Here is a 19,244-nt window from a genome sequence, read left to right as displayed (position 1 = left end):
TTAAAATATAATCTCAGTTTATAAGTTAAATGAATATCTCTGTGAATATTTTCTTAAATCGAATCTTGTGCCTCGTGAACTTCCAATGACAGCTGTAACTAATAGTGAAAGCTCTCTAACTACACTAGAGAAAAGAGTGGAACACTTTTAGTCAAGCAAGAAAGCAAGAGATACAAAGGCTTATAAAAGGTCACAAAAGATGTTTCTCCAAAATGAGAGAGAAGCGTGGCCCAGAAGTCTCTTTTGTACTAAGATATCCTCCAAAGGATCAAAATGTTATTCCTTAAATGTTTCTCTAACTTTTATTGTGCTTTTATAAAGATTTTTATTTATTTATTCATGTATGTTTCTGCAGAACCGGCTGCTCACCCTTCAGTCCTGAAGTGAACTAAATATCCAAAGCAACTTACCATTTGGCTGTTCTAGGCTCCTTCATTATTTATTAGACAGTTTCATTACTTAACTGTGTTTCTCTCAAAATAAAATTGTTTCATAATAATGTTAAGCCCCTGCTTGCAAAATGGCATGAATAAGCTCACAAACATCTCTAAAGTTATAATATTTTTCACCCCATTCTCCTCTTTTGACATGATCCCTTTCTCCTCCATGTATTCAGACGGTAGCTTACAACGCTGCCTGACTCGCAGAACAGAGAGTATCACCACATTTTTTAATACCAAAGTCTTTTGATTCATTGGGAAGCATGACTCATATTATCGACTAGGAGGCTCAAATATGCAGAATGCATAATAAAGACTGAAGAGACTACTTCTGTTCGGATTCTCCGAGATGAACTGGAGAGGCACTCGAAACCCAGCACAGCAGGCCGTGTATTCAGAAACAGAACATGAGTGTAGGCTCCTAGACTTGCTTGCAAATGTGACCATGAGAGCCTGATTAGATTGCATACAGTATCAACCAAGCTACAACCACTGACGCATCAGGTTATTTTTAACTACGTCAATCTTTAAAAACAGTCAGGCTGTCTCTACAAATGCTGAAGGGAAGTTGGACAGCCAAAGGTCGGTATCATTAGTAAAAATCTAAATTATCTGAACACCTCTGTACTCTAGCTGAATGTGTTACAGCTATGGAGGTCAATATGTACATTTGTCTTTTGCAGCTGGCACAGTGATCTTCATCCATGACATATATGTTCAATATTTCCAGAATCTTTTGCAAAAATGATCATAGCCATTTATATTTTTAATTATCTATTTACAATTGAAAATACATGACTTCTATTCACATTCAAGCAATAATAAAGGACTTGTATGTCTGGTATTGAAAAAAAATCAGACCTGGAGTAATGGCACAAAGCAATTACCTCACATTATAAAGAGAAATACATATACTGTGAAACTGCATCATCCAGATGACTAAACCACTGTGGTGTTTATGATTATTTTTGATTCATTTCATTGCTTTTCAGAATGATCCAAAGAATCTGCAGTTAAATCAACTGAAAAAGGCAGCGGTGAAGGGAAACTTCTGATTACACTTTTAATTTCACAGGCTAACCTACAAATGACTTTAAAATTGCTGGTAACACTATAGTACTACTAACCACCTACACATTTTTATTGAAAGACTGTAGCTACAATCTATTAGTTAATGACTACGCTGTGCTTGCCAGATCACATTCACACTCACAACTGGTAAGTGGCTCGGTTTCAAGGGCCTTGCAATAACACTACGGATTAAAACCAGCCTTTTTTGTTGCATTTTTGCAAAACCAATGTACTTAAAATAACATTCAAATTGTATTGGTTTCTCTACTGAAAATAAACTTATTTGTATGCCATTGCTGTGTGTTACAGTAAACAGTTTTAGTAATACTGAAATACATGCTTGTATATTTTAAGTACATTTTAAATTGCTACAACTTACATGTTTTGACTAAGAATTTGCTTTCCTTTAAGTTTGGTAACTGACCACTATTCTTTAGCAGAAAAAGATTCATTATTCTTCAGTAAAAGCTACACATCAAAACTGGTCAATTATTCCATCACACTGCAAATGTCAGCCCCAGATATTTTTACATATGCAAAAAACAAAGAACATGTAAACTAATAAACACAAAAGCCAGTGCTTTTCTGATTTAAAGCTATGCAATGATTATAAAGATGAGTGAGAAGGTTTTCAAATTCATTTTTTTCAGTTATTTTAAAAGGATAAATCATTTATAACTGACGCCTTTGTTTAATATAAAAATATGCCTTCAATAGCCATCTCCCTGACACTTTTCAGCAAGTATAGCTATGCAATGAAATACTTCAGTACTGTTCGGTTAGGGCGAAGTAAAAGAAAGAAGTTGTTCAGTCTTTCTCAATGAACTTAAACACTTTCTTTAGATCTTGAAGACAACACAGATCTAATCTCAAAGAGAAACTGGGCATATCACCAAGAAAGCAGAAAGAATCCTTCTTCCAAATAGCAAACATATACAGAGAATTTAATTTCAAGCTTTATCTTGAAAGGGACAAAAAAGGATTTAAAAACTGCTACAGATATACTGGGGGATATTTAAACATGCAGTATTTTGGACAATTGTTCTGTAATGTACACTTCTTTAAAATGATACATCAGGAGACCCAGAGAGAAATATGTGTTCGTAAGCAGTACATCTGCATTCTTAAACATAAAACAGACATTAAAAAATGTCTATATCACCTCTTAAATTCAGATGAGGAATGTACTTCTGAATCTGTTAGCCATCTTCACTTAACACGTTTTAGTTTGTACTAAGGAACACTTCTGAAGCACAAGAATGGGACTCTTTTTGGACAAAATGAAACCAGAATTGTGCTCCAAACCCTAACTGGAATTCAACCTATGGACCCAGATTAGGTCAAAGTAAACCCCTCATATGTGTACACAGCAAGCATTAGCACCAGCTGTTTCACTCTCAAATCTGTTCCTACTATGCTGTATTACTTGCTAATGTAGATATAACCACACTGATCTAGGTATAAAAATAAAAATACAGGTAAAAGTATGAAGATCATCTTATTTTCTCCTAAAGATGACCAGACCTTTCTATATAAGGAAGAACATTTTTTCTTCCATTTTGTGGCATGCTTTTATATTGAAAATCTTTTTTTTCTAAAACTGCAAAATTTTCTAACATTCCTGAAGTGCTAAATAATTAATTAACTGATTGATAAAATGGTTTGATTTCAGATGGAAAAAAAAGTTTCAGGCTCTGGTAAACATTTGTTTCTGTTTCCCCTTTCTTGCCAAAGGTAAATATGTCTTGAGCTTAGTAGCTTATGATGGTACCACATCTGGGTATTCAGGTGTGCTTTCTCCTTGTGATTGACAGGAAGCAATAAATATTTCCCTGGCACTGAAGAAATACAGATCTAACATGCTGTGCACATTGAACACTGCAAACATTCTATGATTATTTGCATTCTTTCTACTTATTTTCCTTAACATGTATTTACCTGGATCAGTATGAAAAGGCATAAAGCATTAGACTAAGAAAAGATTCAACCATTATTCTTACTTCTAGAATGCCTATTTATAAATGTTCTGAACTGTAAATATCATTCTTTATTCATTTTCAAACTACTTCATTCACCCCCACCCCTTTCAACTTTTCCGTTGGTTAAGGCAACCAGATCAAGTTTATGCACTGGAACATAGAGCATTCCTTGGGAAGGAATGTGAAAGAAAGGAAGAATATTCCCCATCTATCTACCAGATAACTCTCAGATCTTATTCAAGAATCTCCTTTTATATGCACATATTTTTCCTGAGATTTAAAACAAAGAAACAAACAAAAATCTGAGAAAAACAGGACAAAGCCATAAAATAAACATAATATATTCATCTCTGGACAAGATTAGGGCACAGTGCAGATAAAAATATATAAGGGGATTTCTTAAGATGATATTTATACTTTTTATAACAAAAGGACTAGATTCTCTTCTTGGAAAGCAAGATCTCATTATGCTATTTGCTTGATGAAAGAATTCAGTATCTAGTGGGTGGATTCCACGAATATTCCATATGAACATTATTAACCAAACAGTAGAAATGCAAAATTTTTTCACTTCAAAGCATGCTATTTTTCAAAATGGTACTTATGCAATACTCAAGGTACTTATCAACCAATTTTGGTGGTGGTTTGGAGGAAGAAAAACTGGTTAGAGAATAAGAAAGATTAGAAATCTTTTTAGAACTGTGCTTTAAAAGATAGGATGAAGAAGTCTCCATATAGCCAGTTATAGCCCCCCAAAAAAAAGTTATGAAAATTGATAAATGTATTCAATTAGTATTGTAATGTAACAAATGAGGCACGGAATTAGCCCTGTTCATTTGAAAAATGCTATGGGCAGGTAAGAAAGACTTCTATCTCAGAAAAGATAAGATTATTTCCCTTTAGAAGAAGAAGATCTGGGGTTCATCTCACCTTAAGGGTTGGATTCATTGGAATCTACTGATTTTACTAAGCATCCCTTATAGTCAATGGCAACCTAAACATGGTCTGGAAAACTATTCCTCTTACATTAAAGTAACCACAAACATCTGGTCTCTGGCTAGCTATCTAGACTCCATTATTATACTGACTAGGTCTCCACTGATTACAACAGGAGCTCAGATAGCTAACACATATCTGAATGAATTATAGACACATAGGTTATATATAACACTGATACTCCTATTAATAGTCATATAAATGTAACAACTCCATTTTGAATGAATCTCAACCTAAAGGCTTAGTTCTCTTGCCTAACCATTAACATGCAATGGCAGTTCAGAAATACCTTGGGATACCTTAGATATTTGCATGCAGATATCAGACATGAAAGAAGGAAGTGTAGCCAGAAAAAGCTATGACACCCCAGAGTATTTCAAGCAGCTCCAGATGCCGATGTGTAACAAATTAATTGAGTGCTATATATCTATGTTCTGGAGCTAAATTTCTATCTCCAAGAGTTTACATGTGAGCTTGGTGTTTGAGCTCCTATTACATTCAATAGAAATACAGTCAATACAGTAAATGGAATCTAGAGAGAAATTTATCTGATCAGTTCTAGGTATTTACTTTAGGATGAAATGAAATCTCCAGTTCTTGCTTGCTTTCTTCACAGAGTAAAGACGAGCTGAGATACTTTACATAAAGTTTTAGATCACTATGTGTACATTTAGGAGTCTATAATACAAAGCTCATTTCCATCATTAATGTCTGGAATGAACACATCTACCTCCTGGCTAGTTACCGTAACCAGTTGTGGCAAATAGGCACTTCTCTGTGAAATCTACTCAGCCAACCTCAGATATCTTCCTTAGGAGCTTAACTGCTTTCCACAAACAGCTTCTTCTACTGCCCAAAGAAAGTACTGGGCTAGACAGATCATTGGTTTTACTCATTTATTATGTTTTCATACTTTGATCTATTTCTTTCTATATAAAAAGAGTTCAGGTTGACTAGTTTAGATATTGAGGCCTTTGGTGTCATTTGAGACATCTTCTCATTATCCTGCTTGATTTCCCACAGAAAATAGCTCCTGTGGCATATCTGCCAGCCCCATGTGAGTATGTTACATACAGCAGGGCATCACAAATGACACTAAATAGTCATGTTTAGGGAGCTAACTTAGACCACATCAGGTCAGATTGTATATGTAACAACAGGTAGATGTTTATATTCCATTCTTAGTTTCTATATTGTGTGTAATACTACACAAGAGATCCCACCATAAGTTTACAACTTTCTTTTACCTTATAGAAGGCAAGCTTTCCTTTCTCTCTTTCTCTCTTTTTCTCTTTCTGTCTCTTTCTTTCTTTCACATCTGTCCTGTACAGTGTGTACAAGATAAATTTCATTAATAGAATCATAGAAACACTGAAAGGAACCTCTAGAGATTGTCTAGTCCAAACCCCTCTGCTCAGACCAGGGTCACCTACAGAAGATTGCCCAGTGCTGTGTCCAGTCAGGGTCTGAATATCTCCAAGGATGGAGACTCCACAACCTCTCTGGAAAACACTGGTTTGACCACCCTCACCTTAGAAAAGTTTTTTCTTATGTTTTAACAGAATTTCTTGTATTTCAGTTTGTGACCACTGTCTCTTCTCTGTTCACTGGATACCACTGAAAAAAGACTCTGTCCATCTTCTTTACATTCTCCCATCAGGTATGTATTGACACTACGGTCTCTCCTGAGCCTTCTCTTCTCCAAGCTAAACAACCCCAGCTCTTGCAGCTTCTTGTATGAGAGATGCTCCAATCCCTTAACCATCATGGCCCTTCTCTGAATTAATTCCAGTAGCTCCAGGTCTCTCTCATATTGGGGAGCCCAGAACCGGACACAGCACTCCAGGCGTGTCCTCACCAGGGCTGAGTAGAGAGGAATGATCACTTCCCTCCACCTGCTGGCAGTGCTCTTCCCAAGGTTGCCCAGGATGACGTTGGTTCTGTTTGCCTCAAGAGCACATTGCTGGCTTGTGTTCAACTTGTTGTCCGCTAGAGGCCCCAAGTACTTTTTCTGCAAAACTGCTTTACAGCTAGTCAGCCCCATGTCTGTACTGCTGCATGGGGTTATTCATCCTTTTGAAGCAATTTTAACTCCACTCATAATTTGTTTGAAAGTTGAAAATAACAATTCCATGAGCTAAACTGAACATCCCTATTCTCACAATTTTAATCTTTCTTTTGAATGAGTCAGTGTTTGCCATTGTGAATAGGAGTTGCTCTGCTAAGACCCTGTTAGAAACAAAATGTGATTTATCAGAAAATAAATCTCAGTATCAGTGCTACAAAGAGCCATAGTTGTCAATACTAACTTTCATTAAATTTCAGAAAAGCAACTTCAAAAATCTCAAACAAATATGCTATATTATACTGCTGTCATAATCACACTATCACACTTTCAGAAGGTGCATTGTCTCTAATAGAGATAGTTTTTCTGATAGAGCACCTCGAATGCTGATAAAGCCCTTCACATATATTTAGCTTCAAATATATTTATGATTATAGATGTATCTATTCAGCCACTCTTTTTACTTTTATTTCCCATACAAAGTCTCTAAAAATAGAAAAATCTGCTGCTATTGTTCTACTCAAAACAGAAAAGTGTTGTTAAATAGCAAAATACCCAAATGAAAAAGAGGTTGTTAAAGATGACCTGTAATCTAAATGGTAAATCTTTACAAACAAAAGTATGGAAAACTTATTACATAGCTACAATTTGGAGTACAACTTTGGAGGAAAAAATACCAGTTTCAGTTGCAGTAAAAATAAGCAAAGTTATGAGAGAGGGGGTTAGGAGGATCATATAAATGATTTCAATGTTTTCAAATGAAAATCTTAGCAAACTGGTATATTTGTTTTACATGAATCTGAGAGAACTATCTAAACACGTTTATGAGATTTGTTCCCTTAATAGCTCTGTTTCATTCAACCCTGATTAGCAGTCACAAATAAAAACATATGCAGGAAAAAAAAACAGAAAGCAACAAATAAAAACATAAGAAAATAAGAAAAAACAAGACAAAAACTCACTTCACCTTGTATTAAGTGAAATGCCTTGGTCGTGGTGTTTCAGTCATTTTAGTATAAAAGGATAGAAACTCCAGAGACTTCAAAAAGAATTAGCAGCTGCTTAACACAAAAGGTATATTTAGAGGTATTACAGGTGATTAATAAGCAGGAAGTAAGTTTTGCACTTTTTCTCCAATTTTAAGTAATAAACACTTCCACTTAATCTTGGGTTGCATTGCATGGGATAAACCATGCCCCTTGCAAAGAGTTAGAGATTCCCATATTTTTGTTCCTCCTTAGGTCACTGATATCATGTGAAATGAAGCACAAACTGAAGGATCTTCTTTATGAGGGCAGAAAATTCAGGAAATACCAGAAAAAATACTCTAATGTTACCTTTTTTTCTCTTTGTACCCTTTTAACATAACCACAATAACACATTGTTGAAGTCAGCAGCATGGATTCAAGGTGGGCTCATTCAGAAGAGAATATATCCTATTATCTCATACTCTCAAGCTTCTCATGGTATTTATCCCCTAGTGTTTAATTTTTCATACATATATTTCAAAATACCAAGAAAAGTAAAACGCAGGAAAAACTACATGACTTGCCTATGAGATGCACTCCTTTCTTCTTATATACCCTGTACTAATAGTGCTCAGTAATTTCCAAAGCCAAGAACCAACTTCCAGAAGGAAGGATAGTGGCATGTACTTTAAATTTAGGTATTGGAATGTACTTTAAATATGAATAGGGTCGTTTCTGCTTTTTATTCATTAAAAAAAAAAAGAAATTCAAGTGACATCATTCCCCTAAAATTTCACAAATACAGCTGCTCAAACATGCATAAGCTATCAAGTTTTACCACCATAATTAATTTTTCCTTTCTTTCACAATTACTTTTTATTTAATAATGCAGTTTAACAAAATATGAGAATGTGTTGAAAACATATGATTCAGAATAAAAATTCTATTGTCCTAATGCTACTAAAGTTTCTTTGAGTTCTCTTTAGCTTCATATTCTAGGAGAACTGGAGAAAAATATTCATTCTAAATACAGGCCCAATTAGAAAATCTGTGTAGCAATTCAACCTCCATCCCAATTTCTTTGGAGTATATGCACCACTTTCCCAGCATACATTGCACTAAGGGAATCTCCTAAATGATGGATGCTTTGGTGCAAAGTCAATGAAGCCTGCATTTGAATAAAGGCTGTATAAGCGAAGAAGTTTATTATTGTTATTGTTACTATTTATTACTATGTTTATAATTTTAATCACTGTGAATATTTATTAACAACTTCTGCCCTCGAATGTATGTCAACAGCTTTAACTAACACTGATATGGATCTTCTTTCACTGACTTAATTTTGTCAATTATTGCAAATTTAATCTGAAGTTGTCATTTTCAGCTCAAATATACAGAAACTTTTTGTTTGCCCACAAGGCATGGAAAAATACCCACTCACTTTAAAATACAGAATGATAAAGAAAGAAACTGATAAAAATATTGTGTTTTACAAGGGTTGTAATTTATTTTTCTTACTATGGATATTTAACTTGAAACTGTGACTATGTCATTTAACTGTAAGATTGCTGGAAGGGACTGAATGATTCATTTTTCTTTAGTGATCTGGCCAGATATGGGAACAATATTTGGGGGGAGGAAAAAAAAGCCCACAAAAACAAAAGATTGCAAAATTCAAAACATTACAAAGAACTAACCAAGAAGTCATGGACACCATGTCTAAATTACATCTAATTTATCAATTATTAAAACATCTAATTTATCAAATACAAGGATAAAAGGTGATTTGATCAAAGTCAGTAAGCATCTGAATACTGTTTCCTCTGTCAATGATAAATATTTAAATCAATAATGAAATCATTCTGAAATATATGCTAATTACAGGTTAGATTTACAAAATCTTGTGTGGAATACTGAGGACTGTTATGAAAGAGGTTTGGCTAGATAATGGTAACGCTTTAAAACTTTAAAGATCTATGAACCTCTGCAAAAGATTTGGGCTCACTCTGATAAGAACAAAAACCCTATGAGAAAATAACTCATATCAATTCCTTAAATTATTCTCATGTTTTGTTTTGCACCACTGGCAAAAATATCTGGAGGTCTAAAACAGCCTGGGTATTAGCAGTGATGGTAGTCTCAGGTACCAGCTTTGGACTAGTATTCAACCTTCCTGTTCTTTTAATCCTCTAACACTTCTAACTTTTTCTTACGGGTCCAATAGTTTCCATGCCCCATCCACCCTTTTAAGCTCAGTGCTGAAGACCTGCAATTCCTCCTCTTGGATGGCAGCAGCCAGCAAGTTCAGACACATTTGGTGCTCATCTCAGACAGGTGCTGGGACAAGTTCCCCCCTCACTCTGCCCATGCAATAGCTCTGCCATACTCATCCCTGATTTACACTCCAATTAGCCATCATTGGTGTACAGGGGAAAAGAAAGTATCACCAGTCAGATATAGTGCAGTAACTTTTCAAAATCAAGACTGTTTCAAAATCCTTAGTGCAATGTTGCTACCTCTTCTGCCTCTCAGATTTCATTTATCTTTTTTAAAGAAATAAATGCATGGGCTAAGACTGAATTTAGCCTTCAGACTATTTTATAGCTCTTCAGTAGGCTAATTCACCAACTTGACTCCAGTTTCTCTTACTCCTACTTGCCTGTAGCTAAATCTGACAGTATAAGATTCTGTGTGAGGTATGAACTTGTGTTTAATGAAATGGAGGAAATGACTCAAAGGCAAATGTTCCTCTTTCAGTTCACACAGACTCTCATATTATGAAAACACAAGTATAACCCTGGACAGTGATTTATCTAGAGAGAAAGCATTAGCAGAGAAGCATTCCTCCCTACACCGTAGGACGTGTATGTTCAGCTGTGGACTCCAATATTGCTAAGCGTGACAAGCGACTTTTGAGGCAGTAAATGGAAGGCAGGATTATGCAGAGGGAATAGCCTGCAAGGTTAAACCATCATCACCCACTGGGTATAATGATAGTGACACTGTAAAACCAAAGCGCTTTGCATGGAAGGCTTAGCTTCTCCACATGGGACCCCATCATATGACCAAGTGTAACACAAGACAGTCTTGCCACTACTCTGAACTTTAATCATAATTAAACCACTGCCACAGAGATATTCCTACTTATTACTGGAATTATAGCATGATTTAATACCCCTGATACATTTCACTAAACCACTGTAGCATTAGTTTTATTAAAATGTGGGAACTCAGGTATTTATCAGCCACATTTATCCACATAATTTGTAATGTACTGGAAATAAAAAAGAAGCCACAAATATTATTGATAGACAGCATTACAACATAACTTCCAAAAGTATGGAATTGCTTTGGAATTTTTACTCAATTCCTTAGGGCATAATAGAATCTTTCACTTAATTTGATGTTAAGGAACGACCTTCAAAACACAGTGATTTGGTTACAGTTTTTTCCCAGCTCACTGTTTTCATAAAGTTATTGCTTTGTGTTATGTAACATATATTGATACTATTTATTAACAAGGTGTAGAAATTAGGCAAGCATTTACTTAGCTTCATAAACATATATCAGAGGACATAAATATTATATTTCAGTCTGGTTTTAAACCATTGGAATTGTCACATAGACACATCCGCAGTGTAGTAGGCTTTCTCCCCAGAGCTGTTCCAACACTCCACTAAATATATGCTATTCCTCTTTATCTCTTTGAAGAAAAATGAATCACATCCACAGCTTGCAGCTATCAAAATGTGATTTATCAAGCATTTTCATGAAAGTACATACTTCCCCTTCTTTACACTAGGAGGCACATTTTTCCTTCGTACATTTCTAGCACACAGCTCTGCTGTATGAATCCCTGCGATATGTTAACAATTCCAATCTAAATTTGAGCCCCTGATGATCTTTACTTTTACACAGAAAAAGAAGACCTCTTCGCAAATAAGGTTTTGTTTGATGCTGATGAAAATAACACTAAGCAATGAAAAATAACAGTGCGCACCTGACTGCTGGCAAACAAAACATAGTTTTCTTTTGAATAACTACTGAAGAAATAATTCACATGAAACTACATCAGACTCCTGTACACGTTTAATGGAACTGATGATAAAACAAGATGTTTCTGTTAACAGTAAACTTGCTGATATATACATTAAAAATCATTAAACAAAGCCATGTTTTTTGCAATAAGAGATGTGATAAAGTCACACTGGTAAATGCAATTTTACAGTGACTTCTCTCTTTTCAGGTTCTAAAGAAATGTGATGTTTTATACATTCATATCTGACATACTGAAAGGTAAAGAACTTTCATCAACTGAGCTATCTTTGGAATATCTTCCTTTAGCTTTTGAAGGAAGTGTAATATACAGCTTTTAAATGCAAAAGACAGTGTTCATATGAAGAACACATCAGGTTAGCATTCCATGCACCAAAGCATGTACAGCTGTCCAAATATTTTTTTTCCTAGTTCAGATTATTCACAAACTTTTTTTCCCAAGAAACTGCAGTCTCTCCTTGTTCAGCATGTGCTTTGTTTTTTTGGTTTTTTGGTTTTTTTTTCCACATTTTTGACACTACAGTCTTTCTCTTTGGTCTTATTATTGGTCATCATGGTGACAAACATTGTAGTCAAGTACCATTATTCTGCTTTCCATTTCTCTTGACCCATGCTTCTGGCAAGGTCAGGGTCAGCAAGGCTTTAAATGCAAGAAAACTTAGTAGCATAACCAAGGCTAGCCTTATAAATCAATACTGTATGCAAAATTAAATCATCACAACCATGACTCTTCAATAATGAGACTTCCTGTAGCAAATCTGAATTACTTGTTGTTGTTATCATTTAATAATGCATAACAAAACCACAGTGCTGGTGTCACTGTGTAGCAATATGTTGTTTTTAAACACAATAGATGATTGTTGCTCACTGATGGAAGAATTCTTATAAGGCATATCAGAGTGCAAATGTGATAAATGTGGAATATACGGAAGTTTCACCTGCCAGGTTAACAACATAGTCTTTTGACAATCAGTTGACATCGAACATGCAAGTCTGAAATGGAAAAGACCTCTGAGGGAAGTGAATGAAACCTTCAGGAAAAAATATATATCTGAGTCTACAGAAAGAAGACAGGTTCAAGTGATGCGAACCAAACTTGGACTATGCACAACACTATCAAACTTCTTCTTAATTTTATCTTCTACTTCTTATTTCTATCTCGTTCCCCTTCTCTCATAACCACAGTGACAGTGTGTGGCTGGCAATGCTAGTGTTTGCAATATCTCTCCACTTCAGTGTTTCCCAGTGTGAGAGACTGCTGTTTCAAGATTAGCCAGATGAATTTTTTCTTACTGTGTATGTTTTATCATTAAATCATGTAACTGTAGCTCTTGTGTCTCTGCAAAAGCTAATGATGCCAAGAAAATATAACAATCACGTTTTTCATGCCCTTGTGTGATAAGATGTGTGAGACTTTTAACTCATTTTCTCACATTTCAGGTTTTCAAAACCTGGGCTTTGGTCACTGTTCCAAACAGAGATAAAAAGCAAAATACTAATATCAAGAAATAATGGTTGAATTTTTATTTATACAACTTCACAGTGTACAATAATAAACCACACAATTCACTGAGCATTAAAGCCATTAACAAAAATTGTTCTCACCATGAGGCTAGGACTTTACTATCAAGAATAACACCATATTCCAATGAACTAAACCAAACCTTTACTTAGAATGAACTTTGAGAAAAAAACTATAGGGACAAATCTATATTTTTTGTGCAGATTTTATTCTTGGAAATCATTAGAAAATAATCTCATGAGCACTTTGTTTTCTCTTGAAACTCTTAAAAACAAAATAAAAAAGCTGTTCTCCACCATTTATCATCCAAAATTTGCAGCAATACATGTACACGGGAATATGAAAGAGAAATTTAGTATAAACTAATGGGATGGGCCACTGAATTTTCTGTTAACTGAGAACTTAAAAAGCAGTAAAATGCACATTATAAATGAAAAATTAAGCTGCATTATTTTGAGGATTTTTTAAGTTAAAAAAGAATACCTTGAAGACTCAAATAAGTCCTACTTGAAAATGAAGATTTTAAGCTGTAATCTCAAAAACATATACACAATTTTCTTCCATGATAATTATATGATAATTTTATTACAGGTCATTTCATTTAACTACAATATGAAAAACTTTTGCAAGTTCTGAGGCAAAGGGGAGAACAGATTATTAGTTAAAAAAATGCAACTTTGATGGATCATCTGACTGATTTGGGGGAAATGTTACATGTCTAAATCATCTCTTAATACAAAAGTGACAAGCCTTTCCAACAGAAAATACAGTTTTTACTTATTTTTTCTCAAATACTTAGATTTTTGGGAGGTGAGGGATTGAGAGATAGACATGTATGACACCTCCACACCAGTGAAAATACTGGTTTTTTAAAAAAGACTAATTAAATCCTATATATTGTGCTTTGTACAGTACAAAGTAAATATAGATATTGCTCTGATTTTTTATCATTCTTGTACCTGATCTGTGCAGATTTCACAATTGCGAATCACATATGTGGTGGACAATGGTGGAAGGCCAAGTTTTTGATTGACTGTTCTATACCTAGCATCATCAAAAACAACAGCTAAAAATACATATCATAATGCCTACCTAAGTCATCTTTTATATTCATAAAGACATAGCTCATTGCTTTATTAATAAGGTGATCATGAGTGTGGCTCTCATCCACCAATACTCACATACTCAAAGTATTTTGCCATACTTCACAGCTATATCTTTGATCTTAGAATGCCCACAGCATTATCATAAACAGCAATCCTTTAAACAGCCACTGAAATGAAACTACCTTTAGTGTTAACTGTAACAACTATTCAACATTCCACAGCAATAAGACTAGAAATTCAGACTAGAAGTGTCAAATACCACGTTGAAACAATACCACATCAGTTATTTTAACCATAAACATACGTAAATACACACACAGTAATTTTGCCCAATCACCAGCTAATATTTTTATTCTTCTGAAAATTGCCACAGGATCTTCAATAACCATAAACTGCTTTAAACTCCATTTCATACCTCATCCAAAAACTTGTGCCTCCAGAAGCAAAATAACTTTTGACACAATGCCTAAGCAAGAACTTGATACTGAATAAGATATAAAAGCCAAAACCATCTAATGGGAAGCATCACTCCTTTCCTGCCCTGGGTTTTCCTAGGACTATTTCTGACACAGTAATGACGGTATCATTCCCTTCTTAGTCGGTGATATCTGATGAGATATAGAATGCACTGCTCCAATGTCTGTTTTAATTCAGTTTGTTAAAACGAGAAAGCTTATACATCAATGCTTCACTAATCATTGGTACAGCTTGATGGTTAGATTTTCATAAATTTACCATGAATTTAGCATCCCCAAGGCTAAACTGGGTATAACTACAGACATGTTAAAACTTTTCATGTAGGCTTTAAGAACATTTATTCACTCTGACTAATCTTCTATTACTGTCTGTATTAGGGATGAATAGATCACTCATGATTAATATACTACATGTTTGCACAATGTGACTGACATAGAATTTATAAAAACATATTTTTAATAACATGGTATGAAGTTTATTCAGCATATTTTTCCCAACTCTTTTGGAGGATTTTTATGCTACATTCTGAAGAGATGTGCAACTCAGAATCCACGTAGCCAATGTGACAGTGCCAGGTAATGCTTCCTTAAAACTCCTCTCTGATCTCGTTAAATCTTTTACACGTCTCATATGTGGTCAAAGAATTAACAGGATAATTCCAATTAAGCTCCTCACTTTCTTAAACAGACATACATTCTTGCTCCAGAGTCAGTTCATTCATAGTTGCTACTTTATTATGTTTTTTTGTGTTTCTACCGATTTAGGGTAGTTCAAACAACATTTCTGGTTTGGGGGAAAAAAATGCAGGTGTCACATTCAGCAAAAAGGAAAATAAAATAAGGAAAGGAAAAGGAGGAAAGGAAAAGAAAAAGGAAACACCAACAAAACCCTGAGATAGTAAAGGTTTTCAGTTAGTTTTTTACATATAATTTCCCATGGCACACACTCTCTGTCCTCCCCTAAAAAGTAGGAGAAAAATGCTTCTACCATTAATATGCCACAGTAAGCATTCTCATCTACCTTGATTTAAATGTCGTAATTCAGACCCAGCTCTGCCTGAATGAGAACATGGACCTGAATTTTGTGCATCAGATCCCAGGGCCACTTTCTTTCCTTGAGGTTATACAGGCCCAGTGACAATCTAATCATCTACACAAAAAGGGAGAAACGCCAGAGGGAGAAACTAATTCCTCTACTCCTGGGATGCTTGAGAACATAGGTTCAATTACCTTCCAAGAGCACAGAAAAGACTTTTAACCCAAGTCTACACCTTCTAGACGGAAATCTTAACAAGAAGGTTACTGGCAATTTTATTGCCCTCTTCCAGTTTTCAGTACGTTCAAGTCTCCATGGTCCGATGCCAAAATACTAGTTATAGTACTGGTAAAGACCTCACTTCATCTTTTAGTAGTGACTGTCATAAACACCACCATATTGTAAATCTATTCTTGAGAAGGAAAAGGGAAGAAAGGAAGAGGTTTCCAAATGTGGCAAACTGCACATGCTTAATATTTTTATAAAAATGCATATCCAATAATTCCAAAAAGCAAAACACCCCGCCACTCCAAGCTAACAAAGAAGCTCTGTGTACCTTGCCATTAGAGGGGTGAATTATGTGTATGTTACAGAAATCTGAGTTTGTTGCATTTTTCAGCACTTTGCTGATTTACTGCTTCCTAGGTTAGCCTAACAGCTCGTGCAGCCTACGTGTCCTTGTTCTTTAAATGTGCATTCAGAAGGACTTTCCTAAAATGAAGTGCAAAGCTAAATACAAACCACACTGCAAACAGCTACCAAGAAAAGCTTGTTACCTGGTACAATTTCCTTCCTCCCAGCCTTTCTCACTCACTGTGCATTCTGTTTGTAGCTGTTTTTTTCTCATCAAACATGTTTTTGTTTGTACAGTCAAAATTATAACATGAGGTATTTCAGGCAAACCGTGCTATCTAAGCTACCAAGCGTGATGAACTAAGATGACTGAATATTCATGTACGTGCTTGCAGACATCTCTACAGTTGCAAAGGAATGAAGGAATCCGTTAGTGAGTTACAGAAGGAATGAAAACGAGCAGAGAACTGGCAGCGACTCACCGGAGTTGGGGTCGGAGTTGCCGTCAGCTTCAGTCCTCTTGTCCGGTGAGGCCTGGTCGTAGAATTCGTCCTGCGGCTGAACCAGAGGGAGAGGGTGTGAGATCAGGGTTCCACCACCCACCGGCTCGTGGTCTCCCAGACCACTGTCACTGCAGCTTTCCTGGGAGCCATCGGGGAGGTGAAATGTAACACGGCGCTGGGACTACAAAGAAGAGCACAGGACATGCTGATTAGTGCTCTTCTTTCTGTTCTCCTGAACTCTTTTTTTTTTTTTTTCCTACTTGTTAAATACAAATAGATTCCCAAAAAAAGAAAAAAAAACCAAAAATGACAAAAAAACCCAAGAATTACAATCGCCTCATAAATGCTAATTTATTGTTATTGTTATTCTTGGTTTTGTTTGTCAGTTTGTTTCTTTTTTTCTTTTTGCTTGCCTTTAGAGCAACCCAGGGAAGACAGCAGGCAGGAGAGCAAAAATTCAAAGGTCTCCACACGCTCATCTGTGAAGTAAGCTTCCCATAAGAATGTGATCAGTAGACATTTAGATTTCTTTCTTATGATTTTAAAAGCATGATCTATGAAAACTCATTCTGAGAAGCAGAAACCTTTGCAAACTATGCTACGAACAGCAAACATTACTGGAAAATGTAAAAAGTAGATAAACTTCTGAGGTAAAAACATTTATTATCACTGTTCATACTGGAAAAAAAACACTGAAGTTAAACAAACCAATAAATATTTTTCTTTATCATCTTCCAGGAATAGAAAGATATATATCTATATGGATATTTAACTGATATCAGTTATCTAACTAATACGGATATTTAGCATTGATAACATATCTGTGAAATCACAATGGTCAGCAAAGAATCATAGAGTGCAATGATGGAATAAACCATCATCCCTTTGGTAAGAGAAATAAAAATAAAGAACAAGTGCTTTGCTCAAAGCAACAGTAAATGAGAGCCAGAATTAAAATTTTCCTAATCTTAGGGGAAAAAAAAGGAATTTGACTCAAAAAAAGAAAAAAAAATCCACAGTGTACACTTGGTTTAGTTAAACATTTATTTGAATCTCTCTCTTCTAGAGAAATAGCCTGACTTTGTGGATTGTGGCCACAGACTGATTCAGTGATTCCCCACGAGCTGCAGAGCCGATAGTACTGCTGTGAACTGTTTAACAACAGTGACTGCGGGATTCATGAAAGGAATAAAACAGCACTTCATGGATCAGAATACTGCATCTCTGAAGCACTGGAAACAACTAGTTCAAGAGCATCTCAAGAGAGTGGTTAAATCAAGTTAAGCATATCTTCCCTCAAAAATGACTTTCAGCAGTAGGGAGCCTGAGTGATCTGGTTAGCTAGAACACTTTAGAATGAGGAAGAGATTCACAGAGTTTGCATTAAGCTTAGCAACTCTGGTTTAGTGCTGACTTTCTTATCAATTATTATTAACTATCTAAAGGTTAGGGATTGCACCTAAGCTAATCATTCAAGGTCTCTACACAGTCATAGAGAAAGGAGCATCAGGCAGATATGCAATAGGTATCTTACACTTAGATACCTATTTTTAAGTAGTTAAAATTAAGCGAGCTGTATCCCATCCCAAAATCCAAATAATCTTCCTGAAGTCAACGGAAAAAGCACGAGGCTCTGATTCTCTTTTTTTTCCATCCTCTTTTTTTAAGATGAGAAAAACCTAGAGAGTATCGACTGTATGTTTACTTATTAAAAACTATTTGGTTATGGTAATTACTACCATTTTATATGATGATCAATATCCTCTACCAGGCTTCTTTTTATTAATTTCCCTTGGGTGGACACAGATAGTTGATTAAGTCAATTTTGGATTACTGTGTAATTCAATATAGGAATAAATGTGATACTATTTGCTCTTGGCTATGATTTTGTAATTAGTATTTTGCTTTTAAGTTCCTTTCCTAGCTTTAGGTTTAGCTATAGCAAAACCAAATAGATCCTCCGAAGTTACTGAGTTGTGTTAGTTTACATCAGGTGAAGATCTAACTCTACATAGTATGACTAAGGAAACTTTTAGCTCACACTTTGTTACTTTTCTTACAACTTTTTCATTCTGGCGTTGCCATCTGAACATATTTTTGTATTACCAGACAATTCTTTCCTTTGAATATGAACAGAACAAGAATATACTTAACTACACAATTTAAAATCTCCTCTTCCTATACTTATTTCCAGTAACCCAGATGTAGAGTTCTGGTTCTGCCTACATAAGAATTTATAGCACTAGTAAAAACAGTAAGCAGCAGAGGAAAAGGAAATTGCCATCATTGTTTTCATTGTTTTGAACTAAAAGATTACATTAGAAAGTATGAATGACTGAGAAAATAAATTATTAAAATAAGGGATTAGATGAAAATTTCAATTCAAGATTACGCATACTTACATCTCTGCAATAAATTAGCCACCCAAATAAACAGAAAATATGTAATTTAAA

At 35.1% G+C, this 19,244-nt stretch overlaps 1 protein-coding gene across 4 annotated transcripts in view; it reads right to left on the bottom strand.

Annotated features, from left to right (window-relative positions):
* Positions 1-19,244, bottom strand: part of PCDH9 (protocadherin 9) — a 678,566-nt gene that overhangs the window by 228,140 nt on the left and 431,182 nt on the right. For 2 of the 4 annotated variants that reach the window (XM_064504775.1, XM_026097894.2), the window contains one exon: positions 16,771-16,972. In XM_064504775.1, the coding sequence (XP_064360845.1) occupies positions 16,771-16,972 (202 nt within the window). The remainder of the gene's footprint in view (positions 1-16,770; positions 16,973-19,244) is intronic. The other 2 variants (XM_026097895.2, XM_026097896.2) reach the window with 1 other exon arrangement.

This window comes from Dromaius novaehollandiae, chromosome 1 (genome assembly GCF_036370855.1).
Source record: "Dromaius novaehollandiae isolate bDroNov1 chromosome 1, bDroNov1.hap1, whole genome shotgun sequence".
In the NCBI taxonomy this organism is placed as follows: domain Eukaryota; kingdom Metazoa; phylum Chordata; class Aves; order Casuariiformes; family Dromaiidae; genus Dromaius; species Dromaius novaehollandiae.
Note: the sequence above shows the minus strand (reverse complement) of the source record. Positions and strands in the feature narration are given on the sequence as shown.